The 17,165-nt window shown below is 42.0% G+C and overlaps 1 protein-coding gene across 2 annotated transcripts; it reads left to right on the top strand.

Annotated features, from left to right (window-relative positions):
• Positions 1–5,182: 5,182 nt before the first annotated feature.
• On the top strand, positions 5,183–16,613 carry cmtr1 (cap methyltransferase 1). Of its 2 annotated transcripts, none has more exons than XM_084559769.1 (24): positions 5,183–5,373; positions 6,580–6,684; positions 6,800–6,963; positions 7,117–7,275; positions 7,433–7,525; positions 7,608–7,679; positions 7,821–7,915; positions 8,941–9,013; positions 9,118–9,316; positions 9,421–9,539; positions 9,646–9,742; positions 9,888–10,020; positions 11,553–11,732; positions 11,821–11,877; positions 11,975–12,032; positions 12,150–12,218; positions 12,428–12,559; positions 13,187–13,312; positions 14,299–14,390; positions 14,522–14,590; positions 14,991–15,038; positions 15,166–15,278; positions 15,381–15,489; positions 15,567–16,613. In XM_084559769.1, exons 2-24 carry the CDS (start codon positions 6,585–6,587, stop codon positions 15,700–15,702), a joined length of 2,493 nt encoding a protein of 830 aa, XP_084415895.1. In that variant the 5' UTR covers positions 5,183–5,373; positions 6,580–6,584; the 3' UTR covers positions 15,703–16,613. The 2 variants fall into 2 exon arrangements, with proteins under 2 accessions (XP_084415895.1, XP_084415896.1); XM_084559770.1 differs by lacking the exon at positions 5,183–5,373 and adding an exon at positions 5,385–5,642.
• The last annotated feature ends 552 nt before the right edge of the window (positions 16,614–17,165 follow it).

Below are 17,165 nucleotides of genomic sequence, written 5' to 3'. Positions count from 1 at the left end.
AAGAGACCTGTAGCGGTCATTCATCTACATTCATCTTATATGACAGTGGTGTGCAACTGGAAGAGATCCGGGTGGATTCAGATGTTTTACCAGGTGGTATCCAGGGTGGCTGTCCTGGTCCCTTTGCCTGACAACAACACTGCTCCAGCTGGATGTCCTCCAGTCCAGCTCACAACACAGGCTGGTAGCACGCCACGTCCTGCACTACTAATCTCATTCAGCATCTGAGTGATATATGTACAGGTTCCGTACACAAACAAAGTGCAAAGCATAGCATTGTCAATACCTCAAACGTTACACATTTCACATGTTCCTGTTAGAAGAGCGTTTTTCTTTGTGCATCCAGACCAGAGGAACTCATACTGTCAACCCCAGTTATGTTGAAGCTGCTTCTGATGTGATTTCTCTCTCTGTTTCTGTTACCTAATAAATCCAGCAAGAGCAAACAGCCCAAGACATCACAGCGCCGACCCGGGATCTCTGCGTTACATCACGGAAACTGCCAAAACGCCAGGGAGAAAGTACGCGTGATTAAAAGATTGGTGGATTTTAGATGGGAATCCTTGAGGCGTGGCTCGGCATGTGTTTAGCGTCTTTAAGGAGTTTTAGAATATTTGTGTTTTAGTGCTTTAGCCTGAGAATCCGCTTCGAGGGGCCGGTCCTGGCTGAATACTCCCATGATAAGGCACGGGACGCGGGAAGGTTACTGTGGTTCAAGTGCAACATCGACCAAATTCCAGCAAAAAACATACATCACATACAGTAAGAGCTGCCTTTCTGGTTCACTGCATATCAGTCACATGCAATACAAATAAAATAAAAGTAAAAATACGTCACTGTGCTTTAAAGGAGAGGTAGTTTAAAGATTTTTTTCACTCCTTCCTGCATTTTTGCAGAGCCTTAAGGCAACAATCCTGTCAACTCAAACACAGAAACATTATAATAAATAAATCAAGAACACGTGTGATGTTGAACTTGAACCACAGGGCGTGCAGGGTTTAGTTAATGAGGATGCACAGAGAAAAACAGAAACATGTTCGATCACAACTTAACATCGCCAGTTTTTCCAAGTTGCGATTTTAAGAAGAAGAATTATATTTTGGGAAATATTCTGAGATTGATTCTCGTGGTTTAGTGTAGCTAGACTGGAGCAAACTTTGTTATATCAAGATAACGAATTAATAAGTCGTTATCACGATATAACAATCGTTATCTCGAGATAACAAATTAATTATTTCGTTACACCGACATAACAAAGATCATTATCTCGAGATAACAAATGAATTATTTCGTTATTTCGACATAACAAAGATCGTTATCTCGAGATAACGAAGTAATTATTTCGTTACATCGACATAACAAAGATCATTATCTCGAGATAACGAATTCATTATTTCGTTATTTCGACATAACAAAGATCGTTATCTCGAGATAACGAATTAATTATTTCGTTACATCGACATAACAAAGATCATTATCTCGAGATAACGAATTCATTAGGCTATTTCGTTATCTCGTGATAACAAACATCGTTATCTCGAGATAACAATCTTTATCGATAAGATCGCTATCTCGAGATAATGAAATAATAAGTCGTTATCACGATATAACAGTGCACAAAAAAAATAAAAAATCCATGGCCGTTCTCGATCGGCTTCCGTATTGAAACACCGATCAGAATAATCTTATTTCCCTTAAATGACTCGAGAAAAAGTACATGTCCTCCATCCATCTCATCTAAAGAGGCGACTGGACGGCTTGTAGTGCAGCGTGAGTTGCCGGGTGCTGTAGCCGGACACGCCGATACCCGTGAAGCCCAGCAGGATGGCCATGCGCGACATGACGGGGCCCTCCCGGCTCTGCAGCATGGTCTGGGCCGCCTGGGTCTGAAAGAGAGAGCAGGGGTCACCAACGCCCGAGCAGCCACGACAACCACCGCCAGGCACCGTCATCGCCACCCACGACCAAGCCATGGGCTCAGCGGCGTTCCTCCTGGCGACGGCGGACTCCGTAAAGAGGTGACCCTGGTCGCACACTTGCCTCATCCCGGCGATGGTTTTGCCATAAGGGAAGAGACGCACTAGAATCTCCATTTTTATGTGAATTTCTATTCAGGTATTGACTATCTTTCAGTCTTTGGTAGGTTTTGAGAAAAGTCAGAATTTTGAGCCAATCCAAACCATGGTCACCGCTTTTATGGACCTTTTTGGTGATTCAAAATTATATCATTTGATGGGGTTAAGCGTTCCCTCATAGGTTAAAAATGCGTTTAAAGTCCATTCAGACGAAAATGTCACAAGCATGGAGACAAGAGTATCATGAAAACATTTCTTGAGAAGAACAGAAGAGCAAAAACGATCATCTCAAGTACACACTAGCAATTTGTGTAACACCACTGAGGGGCAGATAATGAGGTTGACGCGTCCCATGTTTTAGAACAAACACAAGCCGTACTGTAGGTTTCTAAATCCAGCTGCAGGGCCCTGAGGGATGTTGTGCTACTCCTCTGGAGATCCAATTAGAGGGCGCTGACCCGACCCCGGGGAGCTAAGGCGTCGCCTAATTCAAATCCATTCAAAGGCAGGCTGCTGTAATCCCCTATTCTAAATCCTGCTATGACACAGACAGGAAGGGCCACTTCATTGGTATAGTTTACAGTGAGCTTTTAGGGCAGTGGAGAATTCATACAGTTCAATACGACAACTCTAATATCTATTTAAAGATCTTCACACTAAAGCATTTTATTCTAAAGCTCAGGGCTCTACAGCTCAACAGTTGTTTGGTATTAGACGCTCTAATGGAATTTCCTCCACTGATGCACCACTGCAGATGTCCAAGACTAACCATTAATCTGTCTAAGGAAGAAAGTTGCCCTGAAGCATCTTACGCACCTGGAGGTATCTAATATATCCAGGGGTCAGTCGAGGGATGCGAAAAAACATCGTTGTTGTTCTCTCCAGTGTTTCACAGCTGAGACCTCAAAGCCCCTCTGCAACCAGCCCTCAGGACTTCCTGCTAGGCAACTCTGTCGCCCGTAATCCCTTTGCTTCTTCGCCCTACGTGTCTCTTTGTCCTCAGTCTTCTCCACCGGGCTGGCAGCACCACCAGCAGCAGCAGCAGCAGCAGCGACCTTCCCTTGTGTCCGAAGACACACACACTCCTGTCGGTCAGGTACGCCGACACACACCCGCACCGTGATGATCTCCCCTGAAGGGAGTCCAGTCTCTACAGGTAGTTTATAAAGGCTTTGGCTTCGCCGCGTAAGCCGGTCACATGGTGTAGGACCGTGTCAGTGTGCGTGTCTTTGTGTGGATGTGCGTATGTGTCAGTGATGGATTAGCAGAGCAACCAGTTGCTGTGGATTAATACACTGGCCACTAGTTGTGAACGGGAGAAACACAAAACCCCAATCAACGGATCAACAAAGCAACGCTTCCGTGACGTCTGCACGGGTCAGTTTTAACAGTTAGGACAATTAAAAGATGACCCCCTTTACAACGATGGAACAGAGGATTCTGGGACGGATGTCGAAAATATGAACTTCCAGTCTACATATGAACTTTGACAACATCATCAAGAATCCATTCATATACTGTATTTTTTAAATCTATTTATTCATCTTCAGCCAATATGAAGTATAAAAAGCAAACAGGAATGCAAGCTAACATATATAAATACCCACAAGTCTACTTTATTCACATCTATGACCCAAAATCAAAGCTTTTAACTAATTTCACTAATTTATTAATCTTTTGTATAAGCAGATAACTTTTGCTGGTCTTATTTTCATAAAATTTTAAACCATGCACTAGTTAAGACAACAAGCAAGGCTGATTACCCAGAGATATGTTGTAAAGCACAACACAGTGGAAAGTGAGCTAAAAACAATATATAATAATACATTTTTCTTCTTCTTAACAATTATTTTGACTAAGCATTGCGTCGCTACTTCCTCTGGTTACGTCTTTGGTGTCACAAAAACAGAGAACTGACACCGTTTCTTCTAAGAAGGATTTCACCGTCTCATCAGTGAAGGCGTGCAATGTAGTGACAGATCTGCTTTAAGCTACATCACAAACGGAGGGACACTCAATGTGCAGACTGTTTAGAGCCTAAAAGATCATGTTGGCATGTTCCTTGGCGCGTTTCTTTCTCACAAGAAAGCCAACACTGAACGACGTTATAAATGTTTGCAAAGTGTTGCTGGAAACGGCCTCTCAATTGTTTTGACAGACAGTTCACATGCCAGGAACAGATTAGCCTGATCTTGCGGACATGCAAAGATCGGGCTAATCTGCTAACCACGAGAGAAACAATGCAATTAAAGTTTTATGTGAATGTCTCTCAACTAGTAGGCTAAATGGGATCAAGCAACCTGCACTGAAACTATCATCAAGATGTTGATAGTTGATATTTATTTATTTTTTAGCTTATTTTTTAGTTTATTTCTTACAGGGGAAAAGATACACTGTATTTAGCAAATTGCTAATTTCCATCTGCAGTCCCAGGGCAGGTAGGATAGAAGCATAGACAGAGGTATACAACACACACACACAAAGATAAAAATTTAAAGATAAGAAAGATAGCAAACTATTACTATGATATGTTAATGTTGGCAAGATTGGGTGCCTAAATACGATCTTTTCACCTCATATGAGAGATGGTACGGTAATCTAAACAGGTTTTCAGATTAATTGGGAGAATGTTCCATGTTTTTATTGCTTTAAAAGAGAAGGCTGATTGAGCAAATGCTGTGCCTCGAAAGGGCACGCTACAGTTCCCACTTATGGTGGACCTGGTAGTTCTACCCATTTTTTCGGCACAGGTCTGGACCAATTAGAGAGTGTACTTATCAAATATTCACTTTTTTGAAAGCTAGATTTATTTATTTTTTAATACAGATGTCTATTGTTGTGTCAGTTTACAATCACCATTTACAGTCTTTGGCTACAGACCAGATAAATGTTGATTTCTCATAATTCTTTTCATTGCTGAACCATTTCACCAGTAACATCATACAAACATCACATATTTTTTATATAATCCACTTAAAATCAAATATAAGACAAAAAAAATAATTATTTCAAGAAAGAAATAAACTTAGACAAATAAATACAACTAAAAACCAACGGCACTTGCGACGACGGTCGCTTCGTGTCTTACGTCACTACCGTGCGCCGTCGCATCAGGAAGGACCCGTGAACGCTCTAAAAACAGAACGCGGGCTAATGTAAACTTCAAAAACAGTGTGTTTACTGCAGTTTTGTCCTTGCAAATAAAAACCACAAGTTGGAAATTTCGGAACACATGTGGAGTTAACGTTTTGTCGATGCTGTGTCACCAACAGAAGAGTCAAGTTTTCCTTCTGAGCTGGTAAAAACCTAGCTGGCTAACGTAGCGGGCTAACGGCTAAAGCTGCGCAGTTTCGTTTCACTGAAAACACCGACACTGACATTAACCTTTTAGACGTGTTTACTGTAGCCGTGGTTTCTGTCAGGAAACATAGATCGGAGGCTCGGTCAGCCTAGAAACTATGTACAACATAAACAGTAGATAGCAGATCATATTAAGTGGGACGTTTCTTTAGATTTTGGAGATTTAAACGTTGTATTTGTCCAGTTCTGGCTGCTTGGACTAACAAGGTATTGCTCTTGTTATGACACGTTGACACAGTTTACGCCTCTTGTGAATGTCAGGTTAACACACGAGAGGAACTGGTTGGGACTAGACGTCCTGAATAACTAAATGAGACGTTTATTTGTGCTTTTTATGTGAAGACTTGTCGATGATAACACTTGTTAGACGGCTGTTTACTTGTCACTGAACACTGGAGTTTTTAAGTCAGGCTTTTTTTTTAAAAAAACTCCAGAAGAAGGAAATTACTCAAAATTTAGAGCAACTATTTCAATGTTCGTTCAATATCCTGTTTTTCTTGTGTCTCATACAGATGTTATCTAGACACTCCTCAGCATTCATAGGGAAATAGTTAAGTTAGTTCATGTAGACTGCTCTCCAAGTAACACATCATTTATACTTAGCCATTATAATTGTCATTTAATATAACAAAATAATTGTATTAATTGTACCTCCATCACACTATTTTTGAACGGGCGCAAAGTCAATCATGCTAACGTATAAAACAGCCTTCAATATAATCACACGACAAAGATTGCTTTTGTAAAAAAAAAAAGAATACATTTAATATAAAACCATTAGAAAAACAATAAAATATTAATGAACGCAAACATAAAGAGGGTTGTGTGCTTCAGGCAACAAGTCACAACATTTCACCAGAGCTAAATTGATGCAACAGAACATATAAGAGGAAGTAAAGGAACAAAATGACATGTGGAAGGATGGACAGCTCTCAGTAACACCAATGTTTTCTTCAGCTACATCTCACACATGTTTTCTTTACTCTCGCACCTGCTGTCGTTTTGTAGTCCGGTTTCGTTTTGCCGACAGTTGGTGGATTTATTGCCGTCCTTGGTTTTCCCCCCCCCGTGTCCTCTCTGTGACGTTTCACGTCATCCATCGCACATATTGGTGATTCTTATGATCCTCTCTGCTCGTCTTCAGGCACAATGAAGAGAAGAAGTGATGCGGCGTTGGCACCGCTGCAGGGGACGAAGCGACGCCGCGACACCAGCAGCTCAGAAGAAGAGTCACGATTATCCAGACAAGGTAGAAAAAAATTATTTATCCCCCATTAATGATTTGTCGTGATTTCAGATTTAAAAAATTCTTATTTTACATGCTTTTGTTTTTAAATGTGTATTTGTGGTTTTGTCCTCTCCAGACTCTAGCCAAAATGACTCCCTCAGTGACCAGGAGGATCACAAACCTGGGTTCTCCATGCCCTCCATATCGTCGTCATCATCTTTTGACGCCCTGGAAGGTGATGCCGCCGCGCAGGCCTCCTCCAACTTCTCCATGTACAACAGTGTCTCACAGAAGCTCATGGTAAAGTATTAAAAAGCTCACTAAAAATGCATTGTATGCATCATTTCGTGGATTTTTAAAACGCTTTTTACATTTTTTGCGAAAAATATTTATAAGAAATAAAGACTGTAATTCATTAACTCCCTTTTTGTCTGTTACCTCTCTCACCTTCAGGCGAAAATGGGCTTCAGAGAGGGCGAAGGTCTGGGGAAGTTTGGACAGGGACGCAAAGAGATCGTGGAGGCTTCTACCCAGCGTGGGAGAAGGGGTCTCGGCCTCACGCTGCAGGGTTTCCAGGGAGAGCTCAACGTTGACTGGCGTGATGAACCAGAGGTAGACAATACTGATTATCACCATTTCTTTTTTTTTTTTCCCCAGAAGTGATTCTGGTCTATTTTAAGGCTAAATTCCAAAGGAGCTGCTGTAACTTACTTATACTTGTTGTTATAATCTTTATTTATCTGTCTTCTTTTCCCGTTTGTCGTCACAGCCCAGTGCCGTAGAGAAAGTCGACTGGTTCCCAGAATGCACCACAGAGATCCCAGATGCAGATGAGCTCAGGGACTGGATGGCTTTGGGAGAAGTAAATGCAAAAACACGTAGTACGCAAAACCATTGCATCTGCTTTGTATATGTATTTAATTTTTGCATTTCACTCTGTGTAGAGAAAACTCAAGATTGAAGATGAGACGGAGTTTTGCTCTGAAGACCTGCTGCACACTCTTCTAAGGTGCAAGGTGAGTCATTTCGAATGATTTAATGCAACAAAGGATTTCTCTGTGCACAGAGCTCTACATCACGATCTATGTATGATGTGTCAAGTCATTCGTATTATACATTCCTGAGTTGTGTGACCCCTGCGACTGTTTGACTTTTAGACGGTGTTTGATACGCTGGAGGGGGAGGAGATGAGGAGAGCCCGGACGCGCTCCAACCCTTACGAGACGATTAGAGGAGGTATCTTCCTCAACAGGTCAGTCTGTGGCAGGACCAGTAATTAATGGAGATGACATTTAAAGGGGAATTACCGTCATCTAATTAGTAATGATACTGATGAACGTGGTAATGAATTAAGAATCCTTTAGTCATGTTGACTTCACTAAACTTTAAAGGGGAATTACCGTTTTTTTTACAACCTGGACCTTATTTCTGGCATAAAATACGATCGTTTACTCACCCATGTAACTTTGGTGTCATTTGGAGTCGTTCAGACGATATTTAGATCCGCGTATATCCGTATAGTGGGAGTGACTGGGGCACCGAAACGCAGCCTCTAAATAACGCATTATCTGCCGTGAAACTCGTTCATTTCACCAATATTTTGTTATGATACACTAGTGCTATTCCCCGTTGAGTCTGGAGTTACCTGTTGTCTATTCCTCATCCGCATACTCTTGCTCCAAACGGTAAGGATGTCCATCATAAACAAAGTCGCCGTCCGCAATCTCAGAGCCGGAAAAATATTCAGCCATGTTGCAAAAAACTAGCAGTAGCAAATAACAGGTAAACAAGCTGACCATCGCGGGTGCGCGCGGCGCTCAGAGATGACATCATCATCACTAGTGTATCATAACAAAATATTGGTGAAATGAACGAGTTTCACGGCAGATAATGTGTTATTTAGAGGCTGCGTTTCGGTGCCCCAGTCACTCCCACTGCATGGATATACGCGGATCTAAATATCTCCCGAACGACTGCAAATTACACCAAAGTTACATGGGTGAGTAAACGATCGTATTTTATGCCAGTAAAACAGTAGTAACAGTAGTTCCCCTTTAAGTAATTGCTGATTGTTACAATGTTTTGTTTAATTTATTTTGCACATATTGTTAAAAGGTGGATTAAAATGAGTTCTTGCAATTTTTCTGTCTGTTAGAAGTCTGTTTTGATACATTAATTATTAGTGTTAGAAATTACAAGATTAAGAGATCACAGCTATTTACTTGTCACGTGAGCATTGTGTTGAGTAAAATTACTTATTGTTCCTTCTGTATTCAGGGCAGCTATGAAAATGGCCAACCTTGACCACTGCTTCGACAGTATGTTCACCAACCCAAAGGACTCTCATGGGGTGAGTGGGTCAGGGTAACTGCTGAAATGCTGAACTTCTCTTGAATCCCAACTACACCAGCTCATATAAACAGATTAAAAAAAAAAAAAACTCTTGGTGTTTAGAAACCTCTGACGAAGGACCGTGAGGGGGAGCTCCTGTACTTTGGCGACGTCTGCGCCGGGCCTGGGGGCTTTTCCGAGTACATACTGTGGAAGAGACGCTGGCACGCCAAGGGCTTTGGCATGACGCTGAAAGGACCCTGCGACTTCAAACTGGAGGATTTCTACGCAGCACCGAGCGAGCTGTTCGAGCCCTATTACGGTACGTTAGTTAAAACCTGCACGTCACACCCAGGGGAGACAGGACACAGGTTATGTTTCAGGTTATGAATGATTCAGTGATTCAGTGACCTCTACGTGTCCCAGGTGAGGGAGGGGTGGACGGCGACGGCGACATTACTCGACCAGAAAACGTGACTGCCTTCCGAAACTTTATCATGGAGAGTACAGAGAGAAGAGGGCTGCACTTCCTCATGGCGGATGGGGTAAGGATACTTTTGAAGACTATAATTTTAGACATAGGAGATCACAGGTTCTCACTGTTCTTATTAATGCTTGCTTCGGTTTTTGTGTGATCTCGTCCTCTGGTAGGGTTTCTCTGTGGAAGGCCAAGAGAACATCCAGGAGATCCTGAGCAAACAGCTGCTGCTCTGCCAGTTCCTCACTGCCATGTCTACACTCAGGACAGGTGTGTGTATTAATAGGCATGAATGAGTGAGTCATCTAGTCAGACTGCACACTTGTCCGTCAATGTTTTTTCCTCTGAAACTTTGAAAAGGTGTGTTTTTTGTTGTGTGATTGCTATATTATTGTGTCTCTTTTGTCTTCTGTAGGTGGCCACTTCGTCTGTAAGACTTTTGACCTCTTCACTCCCTTCAGTGTGGGTTTGGTGTACCTGCTCTACCTCTGCTTTGATAGGGTGACGCTCTTCAAACCTGTCACCAGCAGGCCGGCCAACTCTGAAAGGTGGGTCTTTTTCTATGCGTTCCAATAGACGTGTTCGAATATTTATTGCATGTGTAAAGTACACTATAAAGATTCACACATTGGCTGTGATAAAGGCAACCACAGGGGGGAAGGTGTAAGACAACAGTTTTTACACAAAATGTGGCTACGCAGGAGAAAATATTTAAATAAAATTCTAAATATTACTTTGGTTTAATATTGAGAATTGAGAGAGGAGTTGATTGCTCTCAGATTATTATTTCTTGTTTCTATATAAAGATATTTGTTCACCTGTAATCATATTCATTATTGTTATTTTGGTAGAAAAGGTGACATTCACTACTTTTACTTGCTTAGAATACTTCTACCATTTTACATGACTAATGAAAATTAATATACAACTGATATTGTTGTTTGCATGCAGCAGGACTTTTTCCTGACAGTTTTCCGCGGGCAACAGCACAGCCTCTCTCCTTCTATTCATCAGCCACCTTTTAGAAAAGGTTGGCGTTGTGACATTTTCACATATCCTAAAGCCTATTGGTATCCAATCTTTCATTGAAAGTAGTTGTGATCTTTTCTTTTGGGCGTGCATCTCTTACTGGCCCAGCCTTAAAGGGGAGTTACCGTTTTTTAAAATCTGGACCTTATGTCTTTGGTGTCATTTGGAGTCGTTCGGACAATATTTAGATCCGGCGTATATCCATATAATGGGAGTGAATGGGGCACCGAAACTCACCCTCTAAATAATGCATTATCTGCCGTGAAACTCGTTCATTTCACCAATATTTTGTTATGATACGCTAGTGCTATTCCCCGTTGAGTCAGGAGTTACCTGTTACCTACTAACCTCTGACCTGGATGATGTCATCTCTGAGCGCCATGTGCACCCGCAATGATCGGCTTGTTTACCTGTAATTTGCTACTGTTCATTTTTTTGCAACATGGCTGAATCTTTTTACCATTCTGAGGTTGTGGACGATGACTTTGTTTATGATGGACGTCCTTACCGTTTTGAGCCAGAGTATATGGATGAGGAGCTTGTTGAAAGGAGGATACGGAGGCAGAGAGAGGAACAGCTGGCCAAAGAACAACAAACCACTGCACATCCGCGAATAGATAACAGGTAACTCTGGACTCAATGGGGAATAGCACTAGTGTATCATAACAAAATATTGGTGAAATGAACGAGTTTCGTGGCAGATAATGTGTTATTTAGAGGCTGCGTTTCGGTGCCCCAGTCACTCCCACTATATGGATATACGCGGATCTAAATATCGTCTGAACGACTCCAAATGACACCAAAGTTATATGGGTGAGTAAACGATCGTATTTTATGCCAGAAATAAGTTCCAGGTTGTATAAAACAGTAGTTCCCCTTTAATAGTTTTTTTTTTTTACATGAGCAAATTCAGATTGTTCTCATACTCTAAATATTAGTAATATTAGTGTGATGTGTCTCAGGTGGGAGAATGAAACACTGTTTTCAGTTCATGACAAGAGAGTTGTGACATAGAAGTCTAGGTGAAGCCTTAGCTCTATGTCATCCACAGGTACATCGTGTGTCGTGGGCTAAAACCCGGTTCAGACGCCGTCAGGGAATACATGTTCAAAATCAACCTGAAGCTGAACCATCTCAGGGACAAGGACACGGACGTTAGAGACGTGGTTCCGCTGCACATCATCAAGGAAGACACTGACTTCTACCAGTCCATGGTCAACTCCAATGAGAGGTAGAAACGCACAGTGTTCGCAAAGGCTGCAATCAGTGACTTTCGAATAGAGTGACTGACAGAGATTGGATTTAATTTGCCTCTACAGCCTCTGTGCAGTCCAGATCAAGGCCTTGGCTAAGATCCACGCTTATGTCGTCGACCCGTGAGTAACCCATTTATAGCTGCTTTGCTGTAACCATATGTTTGGAACGGCTTTTATGTCCGAAGCTGACTGTGTTACACTTTGGCAATGCTTCTAGGACCCTTTCAGAGCCACGGCAAGCTGACATCAGGAAGGAGTGTCTGAAGCTGTGGGGGGTGAGTGGAGAACATGATACACATGCCCAACCGGCCGTCTTTAATAAAACTAATAAAAATAGACTGCTGTGTTGCAGCTTTAAGTTATTTATACATTTTGTTTATGTCCATTTCCAGGTTCCAGACAAGGCCAGAGTCGCCCCCACTTCATCAGATCCAAGGAGCAAATTCTATGAACTGATCAAGGTCAGTTTAGTTTGAAACTAAAATATTTCTATATTAAGTGATATTGAATTCAGTCAAATTGGGACCTTGTAAATCCAATTGATTCAGGAAATCAGTTGTGATATCCCGGGATGTAAATCTGTTTAAGTATACTACCTTGGTGATGGCTATATGTTGCTCTGTGTCTACTCTTGATTCCCAATTCTCCCTCCATATGTGTTTTACATCAGACTTCAGAAGTGGATTTGTTCCAGTCCAAGCTGACTCCCCTCGACTACACCACGCGGGAAAAGTTGCGTCACATCTTTGACTACAGGTGCATCGTGGGAGGTGGAGAGCAGATCTTCCTTCTGGCGCTGGGGGTGAGTTTCATGAGACAGTGTACCTCTCGAATCGTGCGAAGTGTGCTCTGTCGCCATCTGATTGACGTTCTCTGTGTGTTTGGTTGTGGGAGACATGGGCAATTTAAAAGGCGGCATCCTGTGTGGTATGGGACTAACCATGAATCACAGCAGGGGGTTGGGATATCTTAGAACAGTCCTGATCCTCCACAGCTTAAAACTCCAATCTTGATTTAAAGAAGAGCACCAGATACAGCAGGTCACCTTCAGAGATGTTGTAGTGTCATGGCCTCCAGCAGGTTTGAGCTGTTTTGGCAGAAAGACCAAACAGGATGTAAGACAGGGATGGTCATCGAGTTTTTCTTCAGCGTATGTTGTTTTGTACCAAGCTGAAATCATTTGTCCTCCATTGTTTGATAGCATCTTTCTGCTACAATATTACATACAGTAATAGGACACCCAAGCCACTTAGGTCAACGTCTGCTGCTTTTCATGAGTGAGATCAAATCTCTTTCCTCTAGAAAGATTAGGGGCTGATACATTCAACCTCAAGGTGTTTATTCTTTGGAGAGGCTTTGCTGTCCGTGTGCACAGCGATCTGTTTTCACCTCCCTATCCGTTCTCTCTATTTTCCTTTGACCTTTGTAGAAGTCTCAGATCTACACGTGGGACGGGAAGAATCCTGTGCGCTGGAAGAAAATAGAGAATTTCAAGCTGGAGCTACCGAGAGACACGCTTCTAAGCGTGGAGATTGTCCAAGAGCTGAAGGGCGAGGTAAGAGGAGGGACTGAAAAGATGAAGCAGGGGAAATATGGAAGCCAGTTTTGTAGTTTTATCTATATAGTATGTTAATCTCAATTTCTGTTACCCAAACTGAACTTCACACATTAAAGGGGAATTGCTGTTTTTTTACAACCTGGACCTTATTTCTGGCATAAAATATGATCGTTTACTCACCCATATAACTTTGGTGTCATTTGAAGTCATTCGGACAATATTTAGATCCAGTGGAGCGCCGCGTATATCCATATAGTGGGAGTGACTGGGGCACCGAAATGCAGCCTCTAAATAACGCATTATCTGCCACAAAACTCGTTCATTTCACCAATATTTTGTTAGTGCTAGTGCTATTCCCCGTTGAGTCCAGAGTTACCTGTTATCTATTCGCGGACGTGCAGCGGTTTGTTGTTCTTTGGCCAGCTGTTCCTCTCTCTGCCTCCTCCTTTCAACGAGCTCCTCATCCGTATACTCTGGCTCAAAACAGTAAGGACGTCCATCGTAAACAAAGTCGTCGTCCACAACCTCAGAATTGGAAAAATATTCAGCCATGTTGCAAAAAACTGGCAGTAGCAAATTACAGGTAAACAAGCCGCGCGGCGCTCAGAGATGACATCATCCAGGTCAGAGGTTAGTAGGTCAGTCTACAGACCCCGCATGATGATAACAGGTAATTCTGGACTCAACGGGGAATAGCACTAGCGTATCATAACAAAATATTGGTGAAATGAACGAGTTTCTCGACAGATAATGCGTTATTTAGTTTCGGTGCCCCAGTCACTCCCATTATATGGATATACGCTGATCTAAATATCGTCCGAACGACTCCAAATGACATCAAAGTTATATGGGTGAGTAAACGATCATATTTTATGCTAGAAATAAGGTCCAGGTTGTAAAAAAATGGTAATTCCCCTTTAAAAACTTAAACAGGACACGTTTTAGGACTTTACTTATGTTACTCTGTCTGTTTGTCTCCCCAGGGCAAAGCTCAGCGTAGAATCAACGCAGTTCATGTAATGGATGCGCTAATACTAAATGGCACTGACGTCAGAGACAAGCACTTCAATCAGCGGTCAGACTTTGTCACATTTATCTTTTGTTTTGTTTTGTTTTTTGACCTGTGACCATAAAATAATTCATCTTTACTCATCATTTCACAAGTCCCTAATCATATCTGTTAATATGTATGTATTTGATTTTTAGGATCCAGATGGTTGAGAAGTTTGTGAAGGCAGTGGCGAAACCCAGCAGACCTGACATGAACCCCATCAGGTACTAATTTATGATAACTTGCAGCCTGAAAGCCATGCAAACTTACTCTGTGCACCAAGTTTTTGTGGGGGAAAGATGGTCTGGAGTCGCTCTGTTGGGAGTTATATATGCCCCAGCAAAGATCAGTCGGGCCAGTCAAATGTTTTGGGTGGGATTCATGCAGTGATGGACAGAATTGTAGGACTGTTCAGTTGCTTTTACAACATGTTGCAGGTCCGAATGACACATTTTTAATTGGTCAATATGGCAATAAAATTATGCTGATGAATACAGTTGTAGTAGCTGGATACATAGAATAAAAATCAAAGATCAACAATCAAAACAAAATGTGACGCAAGTATTTCTCTTTTTGTAGTTTTTGTCATAAATAACTATTTAAATGCATCTTGTCTTTCACCAGAGTGAAGGAGGTTTACAGGCTGGAGGAGATGGAGAAGATCTTTGTCAGGTATTATATGACTAAATGATAATCATTTCCCTAATTCTTAATAATCAGTCGTACTTTTGTTGTTTCTCGTAAGAAAGAAGTTGTCTAGAAAAATACCCAGTTTCGTCTCTTTTCCTTCCTCATCCAGACTAGAGATGAAGGTAACAAAGAGCTCACAAGGCGTCCCTCGTCTGTCCTACACCGGCAGAGACGACCGGCACTTCCTCCCCACGGGCCTCTACATCATTAAGACTGTCAATGGTTTGTACGCGTGTAGCGCTTTTAACAATAAGCCTCAACGATCCTACGAGCACCGTATTTCAAGAATTCAGACAAATCCTTCGCGCTCTCTCCTCCCTTCAGATCCGTGGACGATGGCGTTCAGTAAAAACTCCAAGATGAAGTTCTTCTACAATAAGATAACCAAGAATTCAACCTACGACATGCCACCAAATGCTGCTGCACCCTTCCAGTACGTACAGTTGTTTATAATGTTGTTAGGTTACAAATTGTTTTTCACATATACATTTTTTTTTTCTTCTTTCTCAGTGTTTGCCACTCGGAGCGTCTCTTCTGGGCGTGGGAGGAGGGCGTCATAGTCCACGATTCTCAGACCCGGGTGGACCCTGAGAAGCTGTCCAAAGACGACGTGCTGTCCTTCATCCACCAGATTTATCACCCCTGATTGGATGAGACCCCAGAGCTTCATTAGCTACAGCCTGTCCACAGAGTTCACTAATTTATGGAGCATACAAAACTTTGGGGAAAAAAGGGGGAACAGTGTAGTTCATTAAACCATATTTAATCTGACAATGAAAGACAAATATTTTTTTATTTTCTGTTTAAAATGTCAGTTAATAAATTGCTTATTAAAGGTCCTCCATAGGTTGTACCTGCAGCTGATATGATGGCATCTGGACTCCTTGTAAGCAACAGACATTTGTCAAACCCCTCTGCCTTTCTGCCTTTTTTTCCACTGCCCTTGGCTCTGTGAACTGTAGCGAATAGGACTCAAACTAATTGGACAATATGGAGACAAAGAGGTGCTGCTGCTGCTGCTGCTGCTGCTGCCGTTGTTGTTGTCTCTGCAGTACGTTGACTTGCATGTCCCTGCAGATCCAGTTTTTCCAGCTCCTCCAGCGCCCATGCTATGCTATGCCCGTGTGTTTGTGTGTTTCTATTCATCACATTAACAACGATATATGATAGAGGGTTACAAATGTTAAACTATGCATCCATATCTGTAAACGCAGCCCTGCTTGCCTGCTGTGCATCTTCCCGTTCTTCAGGGTCTGGTCCACTCAGTCTCTCGTGCAGCAAACTCCTGCAAATCTGTAGCTGCCACCTGGCTCACCCTCGCCGTCATTTCATCCTATCAAGTTAAAGATGTAGCAGCTTTCTTCCATCCATGCGCCCGTCGCAGACTGTGTGTGACCTTTTATGTTTGTGCCTCACATTGCCTCACTGTGTTTTTTTTGTTTTTTTTTCTTAAATGCTGCAAGTTAGTTCATTTTCTCTCCTGCAAGTTTAGCTCTCAAGCCATTTGAATGTAAATAAGGTAGTAAATAAATGGGAGATGCTGTTCCCGCAACTGTCTTTCTGCTGCCTGGTGGAATTACATATCAGACCACTATATGAGTGATGAAGGTTGGATAAAGCTGTTTGAAGGAGACAGCTATCTTAAGAGTATGGTAATTTGATAAAACTGCTTTACATTGGAAAATTGACCCATAAGTTATGGCTTTAAAGCTATACCTACTATACAATTGTTTAATGTTTTATAAAATGTGCCAATATACTGTGTGTTGTACTTAAATTGTTCAAGGTTGCGTGGATTAAAGGTACCTTTTTCACTATATTACTGCTTTATCTACATAAATAGGTGTAACTTAAAGGGGAACTACTGTTTTGTTTACAACCTGGACCTTATTTCTGGCATAAAATACGATCGTTTACTCGCCCATATAACTTTGGTGTCATTTGGAGTTGTTAGGACGATATTTAGATCCAGCGTATATCCATATAGTGGGAGTGACTGGGGCACCGAAACGCAGCCTCTAAATAACGCATTATCTGCTGCGAAACTCGTTCATTTCACCAATATTTCGTTATGATGTGCTAGTGCTATTCAGCCATGTTGCAAAAAAA

This window comes from Chelon labrosus (genome assembly GCF_963514085.1).
Source record: "Chelon labrosus genome assembly, chromosome: 14".
Lineage (NCBI taxonomy): Eukaryota > Metazoa > Chordata > Actinopteri > Mugiliformes > Mugilidae > Chelon > Chelon labrosus.
This window is presented reverse-complemented; position numbering and strand designations above follow the sequence as displayed.